Source organism: Oreochromis niloticus, linkage group LG16 (genome assembly GCF_001858045.2).
Source record: "Oreochromis niloticus isolate F11D_XX linkage group LG16, O_niloticus_UMD_NMBU, whole genome shotgun sequence".
NCBI classification, from domain to species: domain Eukaryota; kingdom Metazoa; phylum Chordata; class Actinopteri; order Cichliformes; family Cichlidae; genus Oreochromis; species Oreochromis niloticus.
Window position 1 is genome coordinate 5865662 of NC_031987.2, and position 21220 is coordinate 5886881.

The 21220-nt window shown below is 39.8% G+C and overlaps 1 protein-coding gene across 8 annotated transcripts in view; it reads left to right on the forward strand.

The window, feature by feature from the left end:
- Positions 1–21220, forward strand: part of gulp1a (GULP PTB domain containing engulfment adaptor 1a) — a 103509-nt gene that overhangs the window by 52724 nt on the left and 29565 nt on the right. For 5 of the 8 annotated variants that reach the window (XM_025903570.1, XM_025903571.1, XM_025903572.1 and 2 more), the window contains one exon: positions 13344–13424. In XM_025903570.1, the coding sequence (XP_025759355.1) occupies positions 13344–13424 (81 nt within the window). Of the gene's footprint in view, positions 1–8503; positions 8650–9134; positions 9352–13343; positions 13425–21220 lie in introns of those variants that run through there. The other 3 variants (XM_025903573.1, XM_025903574.1, XM_025903575.1) reach the window with 3 other exon arrangements.

Here is a 21220-nt window from a genome sequence, read left to right on the forward strand (position 1 = left end):
TTTCTCATGAAAATCTCCCCAATGTGTGTACCTTGGCTCTCAGGTCCAGAAAGTATTGAGTTTAATTCTTAGCTGGGCTTGGACCTTGGCCCTGGCCAGTCAGTATCTCTTTTGGGATGCTGACTCAGGAAATGACCTAAAACAGAGCATGGGCCACACTCTTTGCATTAATGGTGTGTAGCGGTACTGCTTCAGGATATCGTATTGAATAATCCAACACAACTAATGCAAAGTGTCTACATGAACTCTGGTGAAATGGCCCAATGAGGTCCATGAGGTCCTCAAAAGGAACCTCCATTAACGGTAGTGGGTGCAAAGACTCTTTTGGAATGGCTGGGTGGTTGACCAGGTCCACACCATTGACACACTCCAGGATTTTATCGTATCCCCTGTGACCAGCCATCGGTTGTAATGAGCCGCCTGAAAAATCATGACCTGGCGGCTTTTGGGCATCAACAACTACGTGTTCTTCCTGTGTGTGAGTTTTGGGGCTCAGTCGATATATAATCTGGCCCTAATCAATACAAAATGATTAGTGCAACTAATCGGTGCAAAATGCAAAAATGTCAGCACCGCTGACCTTGAGTGTGGGGTATCGTCACGAGACTGCTCCAGTGGAAAATCTTCCGTAGAGTGAATTACCACAACCTGAACCCTGTAGTTCCAAATATTGAAAGCAGAAAAGTGACGTTTCAGCCCATTAACTAGTCACCTGTTGAATGCAAAACCTCCTATTTTCCAATTTGTAAAAAAAATAATAATGGATTGCATTTATATAGCGCTTTTCCAGGCACCCAAAGCGCTTTACAATTCCACTATTCATTCACTTTCACATTCACACACTGGTGGAGGCAAGCTACAGTTGTAGCCACAGCTGCCCTGTGGCAGACTGACAGAAGCAAGGCTGCCATATCGGGCCATCGGCCTCTCTGGCCAACACCAGTAGGTAAAATGTCTTGCCCAAGGACACAACGACCAGGACAGAGAGAGCAGGGGGATCGAACCGGCAACCTTCCGGTTACAGATGAGCTTCCCAATCCCATGAGCCACAGTCGCCCCAAAAATGTTTCAATTATTGCTTTTAATTCCCCTAAACTGAAGAACAACAGATTTTGTTTAAATGTGGTAAAACACTTGTTTTTCGGCGATATTAAATTCATCCTCTCTAAAGAAAACCTGATGTATGAACTGATTCATATTTTTGCCGACACTTATTCCAATTCCAAACTTATTCTCTCTGCTGACTTTCAGTGTGCACAAACATCCAGTCAGTCCAAAATCTTCCATTTTCTCCACTAATGTTTGTAGACTATGGCACACGTCTCTATAGAATTTAGTAATTATCTACCTGCATATGAAAAATAATGGAATAATTCTTCTGCATGGTTGAATTTATGGCATATGCGCACTGCTCCCACCCACCCGACTTTCTTCTTTTCCATCATCATCTCCGAGCCAAGCTTAACGGTCCTCTTCTTCATCTTATTTTGATTTAAAGGAGGATGTTGTCATATATGAGGTTTATGACCATGCTTATAAGCAATCATGGGGAAGTTGGTTTAGGCATAGCTTTAGTTCAGAAGACCATGAATTTAAACTCTGCCCCACAATCCCAGTACATCATCCATTAGCGGATGATCTTTACCAGCACACATCAGAGGAAGAAGGCTTAGCCGCTCATGACAGCTATTGGCAAATTTCATGCAAAGTGTCCTGTTTAAGTTACTTCAGCCTGTCTCCACCCATTCTGCTCCTTTTAATGCCATGTGTGACTTAACAATGACATGTCTGTTAGCCAGTGAAAGCAATTCTGTTCTGTATCCAATAACACGTGTTATTCCTCTTAAAATTATCATGAAAATTTCTCTCAGAGAGCTTTTGGCCTGTAAAGAATTAAAACTTATTTGCCTTTAAGAGCTTGATTCTTTGTATCTTATGCAGAATGGTGGACTGAAGAATTTTGACCTGAGCCAGAGCTTGAATTTCAGTGCAGGTCTGCACATACTTCCTTAAGTTCCTCTAAATCAAGGACTTATAATGCAGTAAAAGCATGTGTACAACTACAGCGATCAGCCCAGCATTTACACCTGAGCAGAAGTGTACATATATATATATATATCTATATATATCTATATCTATCTATATCTATCTATATATATCTGTATCTATATATAGATATAGATATAGAGATATAGATAGAGATAGATATAGAGATATATAGATAGAGATAGATAGAGAGATATCTCTCTCTCTCTCTATCTATAGATATAGAGAGAGAGAGATATCTATCTCTCTCTCTCTATATCTATCTATATATATCTATCTATATCTATCTATATCTGTGTGTGTATATATTCCACCAGCGAGCAAAGGCTGTTGAGGCCTTGAAGTAGCTAATCTGCCTCCAGTTTTTTGTTGTATTGACACAGATGACATGTGGCAAGATTTTACAGAAAAGCCTCTTTGAATTGAGAAGACCTAGACATATGTGGGGGATTAAAATTACAAGAATAATGTCACACAAATACAGATATTTGTATTCAGCCTTGTTGGAAAAGTATCTAACACAAGTCAAAGAGAAACCCGGACACAGATGAAAGGTTTCTGAAGGCTCTGGTAAATTTTACTGTAAGAAAAACACAGTCTGTTCTTTTTCTGTTGTTTTACATAAGGCCAGAGGCACTAAAATGGTGGTGCTGTTATATCTGTACCTGGAGCACAACATGTTTTATATCAATCTATAATTTGACATCTAAATTTTATCTAACAAAAAGAGCTTTACTCTTTATATCTCTCTATATATCTGTGCATTCAAATGCAATCTAATGCACTAGCTCTGCCAAGTTTTTTAAAATGCATGGGTGTTCCTAATAAAGCGCTTGTTGTGACCTTTAGAATTCCCCAAATTGCTGTTTTTGGGTCTCGCCCTGGCTTATATGACCGCAGAATAGACCTTTTCTTCCAGATGAATGCAGCGGGGAGGGTAAAGATTAATTAACAAAACACTTGAATGAAACAGTTAATTTATTCAAATCAATAGTACAGCAGAGCAGCAGACACACCGTGACCTTTTGAACACTCTAGAGCAAGTTTGTAGCCTGCAGCAACAAGAAGAACATTAGCAGTGGACACCCTTCCGCTTTCACCTTGTACCTCGTGATATTGGACGCTGTGTCTTTTAATTAGCTGCTTTGTGTAGAATCAGCAAAGGACCAGTTCATGACCTATTGAGTTTCCCTGTGGTACAGTTTGGAGGCAGATTGATTACATGATGTAATCCGTTTTTGAAATAAATATTAATGCACATTTAGGGTTATTCTTTGCTACTACTACTACTGGAGATGGTTTACAGTGGGTCGAGGAGAGATGTCTTCATTGCAAAAAATAATTAAGTGATATAAATACTTTTTACCAATGTGCAGGTACACTTTGAGCCTCTATTGAGTAAGATTGCTGAATCCAGCTATCCATTTTCTTCTGCTTATCCAATTCAGGGTCACAGTCGAATTGGAGCCTGTCTGAGCTGTCATAAGGTGACATGCAGGGTACATGCTGGACAGAAAACCACTCACATTCACGCGTACTGCCAATTTAGAATCACCAACTTACCTAACATGTATTTCTTTGGGATGTGGAAGGAAGCTTTGCCATGCCACGTTTCGATCAGATTTTAAATATATCTTGCTTAATTGAATTTCTGGTACTGTCTTCTGCTTTTCTTGTGTTTTTAATATTTGGCTGGGATTATGCTTAGTTAACGTGAAATTCTTTTGGAGAAAATGTAGACAATTAATAAGAAAAAAAAAAAGACCTGCTAGAATAAGCTGTCACAAAGCAAAAGGAGGGGTACAACCTGGGCAGGGCACCAGTCTGTGACAGGGGTGACCTGCAAGGAACCCACAGAAGCACATGGATAAGATGCACACTTAAAAAACCCAGCCAGCCAGTGGCAAACACTCCAAACACAACTTGTCTTTTTTTCAAAAAAAAAATTGAAAATAAAAACCAGCCCTCTGGTCTCAGCTCTTTCATATAGTGAGGATTGGTTGCTGTTCCACATAGTTTAGGCTTTGGTGTTTCAGGTAGGAGGTGGCTGACACTGGTGATTGATTGTTGCCCATTAATAGTTGAATACTTTCACAGAGCCGGAGGGCAATCGTTCTAACTTTCGATTGCACATACAATATGTTTCCATTATGATTTCCCATTGGAATATGGAAGAAAATTTGTGCATAATGAAGGGCATAGAATACTGTTCTTGAATTTTTCTGCTACTCACAAACATCGCCCTTCTACACAGCAGATATAAACCTTATTATATTTATACATATCTTTGCTTTTCCCCCCTGTAATACTAGCAAAATTGAAATAGACTGATTAAAGATCCATCTAAGGATGAGCCCTGCACACTGATGTCCACAGCATTTCTGCAGCCCCAGTTTAGTCATGCTGGCAGCATCAGTGACTGTCATTTAGTCAGTCCACCACAACTACTGACCAGGCATTTAAGCTCCCCCATGGAGTCATACTAATGGCGTTAATGATGGCCTGACATTTTTCCTGGCATCACCTGCAGGGTGACGTTTGAGTTCTTTTGGTTAAACACGCCTGTCATAGCAACACTGGTTACTGAGAGATAATGGACCTCTTTTAAATCCATAATCCACATTAGGCAGGTGGAAGGGTGTTGGAGTAAGTCAAAGGTCTGTCAGCTGGGAGATTACAGTTTGTCTCCTTTTGCATTTTGCTTCATTTGGTTTTCCCTCACTTACTTGCATGTGACTTTGAGATGGCAGCAGCTTTGACACCCTTGGAATGAAAACAAACTGATATTACACGTGCTGTTGATTAGCATTTTAACAACTAGAGCTGGACCTTAATAGTCATCCTTTGGTATTTGGTTTTTAGTTTTGGGAATCGTATATTTACTTGAGCTGGTTTTACAGTGGTGGTAAATTGAAATGATTGCTTTCTCTTTTGGCCATTGTCATCACATTGCAGTGAGCGGTGCAAGCCATGCCAACTGAAAATACATCTCTGGTGTCACACATTGGCACTTTGCATCACTGCCTGGATGAAGCACAAATCATATGGAGGCTGCAAATCTCAATGAAAATCCACCGAGATGCTTCTCATTGAGATGCACATTCCTGCTTCTCCACCCACTCCCCACTCCCACAAACACACTTACACATGCATCCCAGGCGAGGATCGAAATAATTGGAGTCTGAACTTGTAGAAAATCTGTAAACCATAAGAACTGTAAATAATAGAATCCAGGAGAAGATACTTTAAAGCCTTGTATTTAGTTGTTTTTATTGCGTTCTGGGGATTTCATATGGAAATTAGCGGCTTGCTAAATCTGGTACAGTGTATGTCTTCTCCTGTGAGATTAGTGCTTTAAGTTATTGGATATCTGCAAATAAATAAACTGGACACGATCACTATACCATCCAAATTATTTGGTTTCCTGCTCAATTAGAAATGATTCCCAAAAGTGCGACGGTACAACCACGTTATGAAACAGTCGGAAGAGATCACTCATTGTTTTTAACTGTTGACCCAGATGCATTCGAGTTGCTGTGTCTGTTGTGCCACTTTGCTGTTGTCTCGACTATCTCAGTTACTTATAAAATGGTAAAAAATTTATGTTTAATCCTGTGAAATGTGGGTTTTTTTAATCATTGACAGGCTCATAATGTTGTACACAGATATGTTCTTTCTGTGTACACTGACAGATATGTTTTTAAAGTGTTATAGATATAATTAATTATTAGTTCATTTTTTCCCAATTCCCCTCCGTGGGCATTTATTAATATCTTTGGCTCTGCAACATAAATGTCCCCACTTCCCCAGAATGTGTCTCGGCTAGCCAGTTCCCTTACCCAACCACAGCTGTTCATACAAGACAAAAATATGAAGCGATACTGGGCAGTGCAAAGAAAAACCCCTAGAAAAATAAAGTGCGAACAGAACAGCCCAAATCCGGAGACCCTCCCTGCTTTAAATGCTCTCTCATGCAGAAACCAAAGTTGTGCTGGCCAGCATAAACACACCGCCACCCAAGGCCCTGACCAAGCTGAATCTCTAACCGGATACTGGATTTTAAAAAAAGAAAAGAGAGAGAGAATGAACAAGAAATGTGCTCTTTTCTTCTCTGAGTGACCTTTGTAAATTGGCTGGAAACTAAGAGTCTTCTCTTTAAAAAAAGAAAAAAAAAAAAGAAAAGAAAAAAAGGCATTATTTGCCAAATACAATGCTTTATCTCCACAGCTATATTTTCTGTTGCAGTTGCTGTAGTTCACATAAGTAGACTTAAAGAAGTTTCCAAAATGTTATGTATTCTCATTGCATTTGAATGCACATTTGAATGTATTTGTACGTTTTAATGCACCTATTAATTGCTGGGAACTAAAACTCAGTACTTATACTTTCTCGTTAGCTCTTGACCATAACTAAAAGTAGTTCACCATATCAACAGTTTAGTTCACACTGAGCAACCATGAGGATTAGAAAAAGGAGGGAAAAAACCTTTGAGCAAAAGTTACTTACTATTACTTACTGACAGACAGATTGCTTTCTCTTGCTGTTTGTTTCGGGTTTCACACCAAAATTATGAGACTGACACCAAAGGACACTGAGATCAGACATGTCGGCAATTGACATCAAACCCTTCCATAATAAATGGTAAACTCTAATCTATTTATATCAGAAATGCAAAAATGGCATCACTGGGATATATTTCCAGGTCACTCTAAACAATAGCTCTGTTGGCCAACCAGCATAGCAACATGAGGAAGTGACATAGCATATAATATGCACACAATTAGCATATTATTATTATATATATATATATATAGCTTTTGAAGCTATTTCTTAATTGCCACTTCTCGACCTCTGGTGTAAAGCATGCTAATTTAAACTATGTTTAGCGGCACACTGGTTTGCTGACAAACCCTTAACGCTGCCTCCTCGTCTTCTCTGCCATTGCTGTCAGATAATCATAGTCATTCTGATGTTTCTGACACATTTTCCTCCTCCTAACTTGGCTGTTAAGTCCTGTTATGAAGTCTAGAGGTGAAAGTTTTGATAGTGGATGTGATGATCAGGTGGATCTGACTGTGTCCGTCACAAATTATTGGCCAATGAGCATATTCTGGATTATCATATTTTGGCTTGGTTATCTAGTACAGAGTACTTAGAATCACCATGATTTACCGAATGTTGTCCTGGTGTTTCATTTAATGAGTGAAAATGCTGTCTGAGCCCACAAACTGAGAAAAGTGTTTGTTAAAGTCAGGGCCAAGTTTAATTTTCCTACAGACTTTTATAGGACTGAAAGTCTTTTTGCAGCCACAGGTATCGGCCCCTGGTGGCCATTACGAACACAGTAGATTTAAGAGTGAAAAGCTACATGCATCTGTCTGTGCCTTAAATCGTACACCGAGTTCCTGTACTTAACCTCTATGTGTTCTGACGCCTCTGTTAGTAACAGTGAGAGATCATCTGTGTTGGCAGTGTCTCTGTGAATGGTGCTGGAGTGTAGTGACATGAGATAGCAGAAATGTTGTTGTGATGGGTCTTGGCTTCAGAACTGTACCCCCACCTCATGAAAAACATGAAGCGCATTAAACTGAAATGAGGAGGACAGCGTGAGTCGCAGCGCCGCACCAACTTCTGCGAGATTTGATTATGATTTATATTTTGATCTCCTCCTTGTGTCTAAAAAAACAGAGCAGGAGCAACCTCATCTGCCTGTTTGGATCAGCCTCCTCTGATACACTTTTAATAAAAGTGGTCAGTTGCTTGTCCTCAAGTATTTGGACTTCAATGAGATGCTCAAAAGTTTTTGAAGGAGAGATTCAGATTTGACAGTTTCCTGAATAGCCCGCTGGGAGACGACATTTGCATAACGCTTTAGATGTTGACATAGAAAAATCTCAATAAGCAAACAAAGTAGGCTGCCGATTCAGCTGTTTGTCAGCTCCAATTTTGTTTTTGCATCGCCCCTGCCCACTTTGAGGGCACTCCCGGGCAGTTCATCTCTATGTGATAAAAAATTGAATGTCAGATTTTAAAACACTTGGAGCTGCCGGTACTCACACTTTGAGCCGTAAATGTTTTCAGAGTGCAGAGGAAAACGAAAAGGTATTATTAAGTTGACATCATCTCACAGGGAGGCTTTTTGTGCTCCAAGTTAGAGAAGTATTGTGACTTCTACTTCATAATGTTTTGGCCGTACTGCTGAGTTGATTGATGCCAAGATGTTGACCTGAGGCTGTTGCCAGGGTGCATAGTGTGATGATGAATCACACACTGCAGCAAAAGGGTCAGCCTGCAACCTCTGGCGAGATGGCTTTTATGGCTCATCTGTGGTATGCCCCTGTGCATCACAGCGAAATAGTCCCTGTCCAAAGGGGTCTCTTGTTTTCCACATGTGAAACTCCTTTTGGACAAACTGTGGGCGGAGGAAGTTGGGTTTGAATGTCAAGTATCATGTGTCTAGGCAAACGCTTCTTGTTGAGCTTGCAAGCCCCCATCATCTCTGCTTACTGCAGTCCTCAGTGCACCACCATCTGGTCCACAGCTGAAAACTATTAAGATCCTCTGAAACTTCCTCTTCACTATTCCACCCCAGTTTGGAGGCAAGTAAGTAGCTTTTTATCTCGGCTCTGTTGTTGTTGTTTGCATGTTTCTCTCCCCCTCTCTCCTCTCCTTTTAAAGAGTCGAAGGGGAGAGGTGCCTTTCCGTTATAAAATATGTCAGGGTTTTGCATTTGATCCACCTCAGATGAAAGTGCTGGGCTGTGAGAGAGCAGGACTGCCTTCCAGATTAGACACCAAAAACACCATGGTTGATTCAACTGAGGAATCCTGGGACCAAATTCATAAACAGATTGTATTTGCGATGGCTTGCACTTAGGCAGCAAGACTTCAGAGCTGGGGCGAGAGCAAAGTGAGGAAAACAAAGGATCTTTGTTGATTTTTCTTTGCTGGGGCATCGTGTTGGGACCACAGTGCACGCTCTGCTCTTATCCCACGTTAAAAGCGCGCTGCCTTTTGAGTGCATATGGCTTGGATTAGTGAGCGGCTGAGGGGGATTTTTAAATGGGACATTAACTTTGCTTTCTTGCTTTCATTTGAAGCATTTTGAAACATTTTGGGGTTTGTTAAACTTTAGCGTTTTTCAGTGCGTTGACTGGGCTTGAAAGGGGAACCGCACAGGGTCAGAGTAGGTTCCAGCTCCAGTAAGTTTCTTTCCCAAGCTAAATTCCAAATGTTTGAGTCACTGAAGGTGAGTTGTCAGAATCTGGACATTTTTTCATCAGTTTTTGGGAGGATGAGAATCTAAGTAAGTAAATGCTGCTTCGCTTTTTCAACTAGTCTTGCTCGTAATTCACAAACAAAATTCAGCCTACATATGATGTACTGTGTAATTAAGTCTTTTAGCCTGTGTGTGCACATGTGTGTGTGTATTTTAGGGTGTGTTACAGTACAATGTAAAGGCATTCTGGGCTTTTATTGCCATTTAATTATTGACATATGTGCTCATTTGCTTTTCTTATTAGTCTTAATACTATTAATTCATTCTTAATTGAAGTGAGTATAGAGTGGACTGTTGTTGAGGAATTCAGAAGAACACGGTGCTTCCTCTGCAGCTGGTAAACATTTAAGAAGACTGACGACATTTGCAGCTCAGTGTTAAGTCTGTGTAGGTGTGTGTGTGTGTGTGTGTGTGTGTGTGTGTGTGTGTGTGTGTGTGTGTGTGTGAGTGTGAGTGAGATCCGGAGTCTGCCGTTCTCCCAAGAGGGTGCTGTTGAATCACCAGACAGGAAGCTATTAAAACAGACCCGACACTTCAGCTGTCAATCAAAATGAGTGATATCACAGTCAAGTGTCAGGCGAACCATTGCATTACGTCCAAGTATGTCACAAACAAACAAAAAGGTTGCCAGGCCTTTTTCCACTGTGGATGCCAGAATGAGGCAATCTTTGTTTTAAGACGTTAAAGCTCTTAGCTGTGACTTTTAGGGAGGTCGTGTAAGCCACTCTGCACGATTTGGGATTCGGGCCAGTTTCGTCCTTTTTTTTTTTTTCTTCATTCTGGTTCTCTGTTGGGTGCATGTATCCAATCTTTCCAATCGTTTGTTTTTACAAATTTTCTTGAGCTTCAGTATCCCTTGTTGTGCTTTTAAGGAAAAGAAAAGGGTAGAACACAGCTCTCTGTGGGAGCATATTTTTTAATTTTCAGGTCTATTTTATCTTTATTTTTCAGGTGCACTACACCTCCAGAGTCCTGCTTTTGGTTAAAAAGGCTTTTCATGCTCTCGATGGAAATGAAAGGAGGTCCATGCTCACACCCCCTCATACTTTCTGCCGCTCTTTCCCCAATTTCGAATGGAATAAAAAAAATTAAAAAATTAAAAAAAACAAAAAACCATACTGACGCTATCAAAATACCAGAAACCATTAAAAGGAAGATGAGTCTTTTAAGACAGTTTTATTCTGCAGCAAATGCATATCTGTTGCTTCGAAGAGAAAGATAAGAATGCACTTAAATCTAAAAATACAGTTCCAGGTAGCAAAGCAGCGACTGCCAAGGTCCTAATTTGGCAAACCAAATACCGCAAAGTAGTTTGATGCAGAGATCTGCAGAGTTTGCTTTCCCTGTCGCCTTTGGCTAAATGCACATAATAATAGTGTCCTTGCGGCTCACCTGCCTATGCGATGCTTGCAACGGCATCATGTGTGACTTAAACAAGAGCACGTTGGTCTCTTTCAGCAGTCGATTTTCTCTTCTAGCTGACTGAGGAATGTCAGTCTCCACCCTGAAGCTTGTTCCATTTAAAATTTCTACAACCTTTTCCAGGGCCTCTGTCAGAGGAAAAAAAAGCTCCCCTTACAGCGAGAACCCACTACATTGTGTTTGTTTTTCCCTCAGTGATGTGCCTTACATCATTATGTTCCTCATTATGTGCAGTTTAGAGTGTTTCATTTTTCAGTCTGTGAAATGCGAGTTCAGAAATATGTCGAGTTCTGTCATTGATGAGTCTTCTTTTCAAAACGATGTTGTGTTTGTTTGTCAAAATCTCTCCCCTCGGTAATAAAGATATGAGACTCAGACACGGCCTCAGTCAGAGCTAATGATCCGTTACCCTCCCGTGTCGCGGTGATCGATTCATTTTGTAACACTTGAATTTTAATCTTATTTCTCAGCCCTATGGAGTATTGGCTGATAATTGTATTCATATTATAACCTATTTTATAAATGTCGTCATTTATTCACAATTGCCGATGAACATAAACATCGTCAGAGTTTGTTGCAGTCGGAGCTGATGAAGGGACATAATGGCAGAGAGGCAGAGAGACCAACCACCTAAACTGAGGTCTTATTTGGTTACATTTTACCAAGCTAACTAAACTGCTGAATGAAGTCACTGAAGTGGAATTTTCTACAAATGATCACATAAACATAGTGACAAAGTCCCGACTGTTCTGAGGCCAAAGTATATGTTTTATAGCTCCGGGTGTCAGTCCAGTGAATCGATATGTCTCCATATTAGAGCCTGGCTGCTTTGTGCCACATCACGGTGCTGCTATTGTCTGCCTCTGGGTTTAGCTCCACTCACGTCCTCTGTGTTTTGAATTGGGTCTAATAAGCAGCGTTTGTGTTTCAGTCTCCTCTGACTGTCTTTGGTTCTTTTGGATGATGCTTTTTGAGCTACTAAGTTGCCAAGTTTTGCAATAAATTAATCATACAAAAACAATTCATAAGCTATTTTTCAGAAGAAAGCGATAAACACTGCCTCACAGCTGTAACACACAACTTGCAGCTCACATTCACAGCTGTGAAAATGAAAGCATGCTCTTTCATTTGTAGCAGTTCATGTATCATAACATAATTAATAAAAACCCCATCTGGTTCTTATTGTGTTCCAAAAATATTTAAAAATATTTATGTTTAAGAAGTTAATCATTTATTCGTTGAGCTCTGAAGAAATTCCCTTGAATCTTTCAAGTCACATGACGTTTTACAAGAATGGGCTGTTTGGACAGCGGGGTGTTTTTCTGTATATCCATCAGCTGATGGATGACATAACTGAGATGTCATGTAATACACTTAATAGACATTTTTATGTGTCACAGCTAACAAGAAAATTGATTAATTTCATTGGCTATTCTAGGATGTTCCTTGTAGAGAGCAAACACCAAACCCTTTTGTAAAAATTGTGTCACTTTGGATCATGTTGAAATTTAGCAGCTTGTGTAAGATTTGTTGTTTCATCAACCTCCAAACTTTTAATAGCTCAGTATTTGCATTGTAAATGTAAGAGAGGGGAAAGTTGTGTTCATTTCCTTTATAGCCCAGTTAATGTGTTTGCAGAGGCAAAGATTGAAAGAGCTGTTGTGTGGCAGTCCTTACACATTTCCCAGCAGCAAATGTGTAAAGAATTATGATTGTGCGGGTCGCCGACAGCTACCTGGTTCTGGACAGTTTGTCCTTGCAGTCCTCTGCAAAGCTGGGCTCTCATGGGGAACTGATGCAAAAGCTCGGAAGCAGTCAAAGCAGTGTCACATTTGGAGACATTGTGGAGGTGGATGCTTTGCATTTCCAAAAGAAATCACTACTTTTGTTTCTGTGAGGTAGCACAGCAGTCAATGTGCTGTACAGTTTGTGTGTTCGGACGCATCCAGCATGCATTACTGCAGCTACAGTAGGTTTAAAGAAAGAAGGAAGAAAATCTGACTTTTATCCACGTTTCACATTCATCTCTTACTTTATCCATTATCAGTGTTACTCAAATCCTTTTGGTTCTTTGTCTTTCTGTAATGTAATAAAAACCTGGAGATGATTAGTAACAGCTAAACAAACACACATGTGTGTATGTGTGCATTTGCTTAGCTGAAAAATTTGCCCTAGTTCTGCTGGAAAGATTTGAACATTAATGCCAGCGCCTGTAAGAGGATCATGGTAAACAATGCAACGTTTTACCGTGCAGCTTTGTTGCTTCCCTTTGGTACAAATCACCATTCTTAGACACACCTTGTACCATTAAACAGCAAGAACAGTGAATTTTGTTTTATTAGCAGCACAAGGTTAAAGGCACCACAGATGAGATGAGAATGACGTGGCTCCGTGGTAAACAAATGTAACGCAGAGACACTGAGTTTAATTTTAACGCTTTCTGACAGCAAATGCTTGCCTCACTCTAAGAGGGTGGGATTATTCTCTCCTTTTTTTTTCAAAGAAAACTTTAGATTTGTTTTTTAGACTTTCTGTGTTTTGCTGAATGTTTGTGGTGGAAACCATTTTTAACTTGCGTCTCCCCGCTGCTGTTCCAGGTGGAATATTGGCAGATATTCAGGAGGGACCACAGACACGCACAGTTTCCACTATGAACCGCGCCTTCAACAGGAAAAAAGGTGAGCACACATATCCGCCGCTTGTGTAGCTCATAAACCTGAGCTATGCCTGACATTGAGGATGTTTAACAAAAAACAATGTGTACCACCACCTGTGTCAGTGGGCAGGGTATACCTCAAAGAACCGTGCCAGTGGTGTTACACAGTCTTTCCTACCTTCCAGGGCATCTTTGGATTCAGTTCATTTCAGTACACAACCATAATCAACTCACAGAGACTTTAAACACCCTCAACATAAATAATGCATCATAATGAAACACATGCCCACACTGGCTTTTGTTTCAGAGTGATCTGGGAATCCTTCCTGGTGGTGCATTCAAATGCTGAAGTGAGGCATCTCCATTCTTTTGTTACATGACGGTGACATTAGAGAACCCAACAGGAAATACAAATCCCTTGTGAATGTTATAGAAACTTTGAGAGTTAGTTGCACTGAGTGGGACATGAAAAGTATTATGTTGAGCTCAGATTGGAGGACATTGAAAGCATCTGCTACTGCCTGAGGATGCCACAAACAGTGATCAAACTGTGGAACAGGAGAGTGGGTAAACGATATCCTGATCAGGACTTCCTGTTAACCCAGCTACATCCAGTAGCCTCCTAAAATTGGCTGATGCTTCTTAGTTAGCAGATCAGTCAGTAGGTTCTCAGACTGGTTTGAAGCAGAGTGTGGGTGGGGTAGTGAAGCAAGCTGTGAGGCTGGAAAAAAGGCAACAAGAGGGATCTCTGAAGCTCCATCATTGGACCATTGAGAAAGCTGGAAAAGACAAACAGACAGCAGCTGTTTTTGAAGCTGTAGAAAATTCCAAAAATGTTTATGCTACCCTGAAGAGGATGCTTTGTTGCAGAATGTACAGTGCATCCCACCTACTTATATCTTGGACATCAGCCCTGCAAACCTAAACTACAAGAGGTCCCAGTCCCAGTTACTAAGAGTTAGGAATGCAGAGCTATAACGCGGTGATGTCACCTGGGCATTTCTTTATTTCAAGAAAGCTACAGTATCACTGAAGGGAAAGCTTGGTTTAAACATGCTCAACCACTGGTATGTTCTTTCTTTAAAAGATATTTTTAAAACAAATTCTGGCTCTTTGTCTGTGAAACAATGAAAAGAAATTCTTCAGATGCCATGGCAGGAGATAAGAAAGACCAAGCAGCTTTATCTGGATGAAGCCCTCACTGTTATGGTTTTGTTTATCAAGCTTTGGAAGCTTTTGGAATCATTCAATGAATCATGTGCAGAAATCTTTTTCGGTGAGGCCCAACTGCAGGGCTGCCATGGTAAATTTTTCCTGTGAGCAGTTCATCAGTTTGGCAGCACTATAAAGTCTTCACGCTTGAAAAGCTCCCTGCGAAAAACAAATAAAAAAACAAACTGACTGATGTTAATGTTTATTATTTTCTCTGATGAAATGATTTCATGTTTAAGATGAAAATGATGAACCGTGCAGCTTCAAAACACTGTTCGACAAATGTTGGCTGCGATAGATCAACAAAAACATCAAATTATTCATTAGCACAAAGCCACGGAGGACAACAAAACAGCAGAATTAGGCAGTCACGACAGCGTGTATAGATCCTGCCTCTGCAGCGTTAGACAGTTATGAGGGTTGTGCAACACTCCCGAGTCTCGAAGTGACCCTTCCCAAATGCAGAGGAGGAGATATTTGGGACTGCCGTTTGCCAAACAGCTTGATGTGTTTACCACCATCTGTCCCGCTCCCTCTGGTGTGAATCATCAGACCTGGAGAAGCCTTAGACAGCGTTGAGGAAAAGTGTCCGGGGCCCAGGTGGTGTGCCGGGCTTTAATGATATTTGGTTTTAATTCAGTTTTTTTTTTCTTCCCCCCTCATTACATTGACTGTTTGCGAAGGTTTCTGCAAGGGCCTCACCTCACATAAAATTTCCATTTATAATTGGATGGAAATGCTGCTACATTTTTATTGAATTCCTGTGGTTTTCAGCGTAAACATGCACGTGTGCCTATACAGTGAAGGAATGATGAAAAAGATGAATCAAAGTCATCCAAAGGCATGGTGTGAAGGACTCAAAGCAGACAGGTGAGGGCTGCTGCTGAAAGGAAAATCAGTCACAGAGAAGGCAAACATGCTCACGGGCAGACGGTCAAACTGACCACCTTTAACTGCTTACAGCTCTAACCGGTTCCTCCTTTTACGTTTCTGCCATAACAGCATGCTAAAGCTTTTTCACTAAACAGAAGGACAGCAGCTTTCTGACCTCCACCATGCACTATTACATCAGAATAGCAACAGATGCCTGACCCTTAGGCTTCTCTGCAGATTTAATTTCTGCAACACTTGTTACTGTCAGACTTTAGCAGATGGTGCCAAGAGGTTCAAGAATTCACAGTATATGATAAAAGCTTTCCCCTCCCGGAAAGATAAGACCCTCTTATTCGAGAGCATGGACCAAAATATTGAAAAAAGTATCTATAGCCAGTCATGTGTGTGCACGGTATATTTCACCGCTTGCATTCAATCTCCGTGGACCTTGATGCTGCAGCCTTCCTTTTGCAAGCCAGACCGAATGTTGATAAACAGCTTTAATGTCACCTCCAGTTTTATCCTCAAAATATCCTTAGACAAAAATGTGAATGAAGGCATGGAATAAATGTTTGAATTAACCGGTACCTTTTAAGTGATCGAAATAAAAATCATGTAATGAGAATGAGAGGAAGATGTGAGGTTTGTAACTCCTTTGGGAACATGACTTCCTCAGTCTCCTAATAATCTGAGCACAGCTGTGCTTAGCACATTTCCATCAATCCTTAATATCAACGGATGTGCAATATTTCATCTGCAGCCCGGCAGCCTCCTGCATGAGCTGAACAAAAGTTTATTTGCCAGTGATTTCACGTTGGAGTGAATTATTCAGTCTTTGTTGAGGTCTTAATGTGACTGAAAGAGGATAATTGCCTCTTGTTGTTGATGACATCACTCCGTTCAATTATCATCTTTAGAATTTTGTGTCGCCGTTTCAATTTATACACAAGAAAGGTTTACATCGTGTTAGCTGTTTTCCCTGTCACTTTTTAATTTGTAGTAGTTGACATCAATAGTCAACACATTATCCAACAGCTTTCTTCTGTTTCTGCACCTGTCCTGTCTGCCTCTGCCTCTTTGGGCTGGCAGCTGGCACCAAAAACTGGTCCACCACACTGATTTATCTTTGTTGTTTCTGTGTAGGCCTGCGTTTTGTGGGCGCGAACACGTCTAGCAGGTATTACCTGCAGGGATCTTGATCATTTTTATCTCCTGTGCTGATTGCTCCATGGTCCTGGACGTGACTTGCACTAAAGAGTTGAACTCTATGAGAAGCACTTAAAAACATTGCTCTTTTAGCTTGTTAGGTACCATCATTGTATCCTACTGAGTTTTTTAAGTGATGGCATGACGTTGCAAATGATGACTGTTTAACTCTTCAATGCTGATTACTTCTAATGCAATCCTGTCTGTAGGCAGCGTTTGCTGTCGGGCATAGGATTATTTTGGGCAGGCCAGGAAGTCAAACTTGGCCGCCGTCCCAGCAGAACAGCTGATCTTAGTGTTAGAGATCTCTGGGCTGGGCTTTCTAAGCTACATTAGCTCACTCAGTGTTGCCGTTCCTGGGCACGCTGCTTTGCAGCCCACCTCCACCTCATCTCCACCTTTCATGCTATGTTTGAAGTAATCCATGTCATCGCTGTCTGTCACTGACGCTGCTCTGTTATTGGCTGAGACTGATGTGGCTTTCCAACATTCCAGTTTCCTGTTAGAGGAAGAAGAGTTATTTGATTCCTCAACAGAGCCATACTGCTATGGTATTTCCATTCCCAGTAATTTATATAAATATATGATCTCCTTGTGATTGCGATGGTCCTGACTGAAGTTCAGATTTTGTTGCACAGACACGTTGATTTCACCTTATGGTCATTTTGATGGATGTGTTTTATGGTGCCATTTAACTGTTTTGAATCCTGTTGAGCAAAAAAGAAGTAAATAATAAAACAAGTATTAAGAAGTATTGAACTCTAACACTGGGAGGTAAAAGTACCAAACAAAGTGCTCTTACTTACCAAGCTGCACTTACGTTACCTCAGGTAGTGCAGCAACAATTCTGATTTGCCAGTATTAAATTCTCATAAATTGTTATTATTTTTAATCAAATAAAAGCAATAGGTTTCTTTAAAAAAATTGTGAGGCAGTGTGTTTATTCTGTGGTTTGAATGCTGAGCATGTTCTCACCCTATCATTGAATATTGTTGCTTTGTCCAATGCTGCTGGCAAAAGCTGTCCTGATGGACCGGCCAAGAGATAAGTGGCGTTTTTTTAAAAAGAGACATACTCCTTTTGGGAGCTAGAACGATTGGTGGTGCAGTTACATCATTTAAGAAAATATCATTGGGTTTTCTGTGTTAAAATATCCCCTACACATGAACCCTGCACAATACAAAATGATACTGAGCCACTGTGTTTAAATGTGACAGAGTACTTAAAGCAGTTTTATGTGCTTTAAGTACCTTTTCTGTAATCTGATGCTTCATGGCACCGATATCAAGGGACACTTTGTACCAGAGAAGCATTTTTTTTTACTAGAAAGAGTGTTTTGTTTAAAAGTTGTAGTGCAGATAAGCTCATTAGATCCATCCTAATGGGCATTAAAAAGTATGTTTGAAATAATTTTGCCTTGCTACTACTGAAAGACGACTCCTAACTAATCTAATATTTCTGTATTAAATTAAAAAAAGAAATTCTGTGGAAATGTTGCGGTAACGCAAGCTTGAAAAACGTTGTTGGACTCGTAGAATTGGACAGCGCACTGATTCTTGCGATATTAGACGGCGGTACAGCCCGGACCACTTTCAACTTCACTTGATATCTCTGCAACACAACACACAGGCATCACAAAGCTGTGGTCTCTATTGAAAGATTTAGTTCATTTTAGAAGGTTTTGAACATTTTAAAATGAGGGCTTTGAAATGCTTTACACAAAAGTACCTTTAACAAAATTTCTGCAGAAGCTCAGCTGGTTAATTAGTTCTCAATCAGTCCAACTGCAAGACGACTTTTATTGCAATATCTACATGGCTACAGATAGTTGCTGAGTCCTCTAACATATAATAAACTAAAGTTAATGAAAAGAGGATTGTGCATGTGTTCTTTTTGTTCTTATTGTTACTATAAAAATGGTCAGATGTTCTCTATCCACCATTATGATTATATTTAACTGAAAGCACCCACATAGAAAATTAGATATGGATGGATGGGCTTTTTAATTTTGCCGTGGCCATCACAGCTGAATGGCTGGACTAAATAAATACCAGTCCAAGTGATGTTCATTCCTGGAATGATCCCTCTAACTATTACACAAGCCATCATTATTGGTTTGCGATATGATCGGAGCACAAATAAGTAGTAACAGTTTAATTCATGCATGTCTGATTGCCTTGTCCTGAGAGAACACTGCAGTATGAGAGGAGAGGCTGTACTGTCCTTGCCTTAACATCTGCTCTGACAGTGTTATTTTGTAAAGCCGCACGGCCATTTGCATGATCCTTAAGCGTTTCCTTTTTCAGCCTTGTAAAATCTGCATTAGCTCTGAATGAGCCTGGACTTTTTTCCTACAGTCAATATTTGCAGTTTTCCCTTCATTTTAAATTCAGTTCCCATAGCTTTTTGGCAGAATGGTGGAGTCGTATTACAATAATTTACAGGAGCTTGACACAAAATCATAAGCATTTGTAGAACATAATTAACTTCAATACAGTAGCTCTGCAATAATGAAACCACAGTGAACCTTGTAATGTTCAGTTTGTTCTTGCAGAGAGCTTTAATTTCTGAGGCACTGTATTGCAGTGTTGTTGTACTGACTTGAATTAAATTGCAGGGCAGTTGTGACATTTTTGTCCATTTCCCCAAATGTACTGTATATGATGAAGGCGAAACCTCAAGAGATTTCTTCTCAGAAGAATTACTCTCCCCATGTCTATGTGATTGCAACATTTTTACTTCATTTATGTAGCTCACCACATTCTAAACTGTACTTCTTTTTGAGAAGTACAGTTTAAACTCTCCAAGTCTTTATCTCAGCGTAACACTCTCCCACACGTCTGCAGTAGAATTGTGGTTTAGGTCTGCTCTGCTTGGAGCCCATTTGAAGTTGTCTTCTGCTTGATGGAGAACTGTGCATAGCCAGCACACTCATTGTGTGTCATTGATTGAGCACTGCAGTGAATTAGTCTATTGCCTGCACTCGTCTTGTGGCCGTATAAAAATAAATAAATAAAAAAAATGTGCACTTACAGCGTGGCACTCAAGCTCGACAAGGCAAGTACAAGGAATATTAGGCAGTTTCTCTGCGACCACAATACTTCATGCAATTTTTGACTTAAGCACTTCATTATTTTTCTAATTAGCTTTAGTAGTAACAGACATCCATCCATCCACCCATCAATCCGTTTTTTTAAACGCTTATCCAATTCAAGGTCGAGCTGAGGTCGGAGTCTGTCCCGGCTTAGTACAGTCATTGTATTATATTATTAATAGCAAAAATTTCCATTGTTGTTTCATGCAGTAATGCCAATATTTGCAAAGTTCTACACAGAAAAACAAGAGACAAAGCCTGGATTTAATTTAATGACACACTATTTAAATCACTTGATACAGAAATACAACATTAAAGATCTTAAAAATAGATCGAGGAACTGAACAGCAAATTACAAAATACAATTTCTGTGCTTTTCAGATTTGCTTTTTTTTTCTTACTAAATACATTTTAAAATTCATTTTTAATCCACGTATATTAATGTATTTATTTTTGTATTACTTAATAAAGAAAAATAAAAATAAAATACAGAAGCAAACAAGATTGCATGAAATAAATAATGCCCAAATGCAAAGAGAACATAATAAGTAAATGCAAAACCTAAAATTTAAGAACAATTGAAGGAATAATGAACGCATTATTTGGTCATTTTAATCCACAGATACTTGTATTGTGTCTGGTGCATTTTTATTTGCAACACATTCATGGATTTCACTCAATGTAGTTTTAAAGTTGATAAAGTAAATGCAGTATTTTTTTCTTCACACTGTTGACATGGACATGAAGAACTTTAAAAGTAGAGCTTGACATGAAGAAACTATGTGAGAAATCATGGAATACAACTGTTAGCTTGTGGATAAGATATTTTTTTGGTAATGGTCTATTAGATGAAACTGCTGGACAACAAGGGTGTTGGTCTCGTTTCCTTCCAGTGCACCACATTAAAATGTTTATCAGGCAATCTCGTGCTCAGTTGTTTTTCTTTTGTTAATTAATGAAAGCCTTGAAGGCAGCATTTCCCCAGTTAGTTCAAACCTTGGTGAACTTTGTTCTTTTCTTCACCATTATTAGTGAAACCTGCAGTGGAGGACCATCACTTCTCCAAAGCTGCTTCTCTGTATTGTTTCAGTGTGAAATTTTACTTTTAGCCCGAAGCAAACGTTGTTTATTTCTTTTATTTTTACTCTAGTCCAACGATTAAACCATTTATATCTGTCTACTCTGTGTAATTAGAGCAGGCATTCATGGGCGGTATTTCTGCTGCTAGTTCACCAGCTTGCCAATAGATTTTCAACAAGAGGCAGTTTTCGAAAATAAAGCAGTATTCTGGAACAATAATGGATCACTTTTGTGTGAAGTTGTTTACAGTAATTCATTATACTTAGAACTTAAAGCTTCTTTCTTTTTTTCTCCTTTTCAACCAGCATGCTTATGGTATACAATGCCACATTGGATTTTAAATCAAACCATCA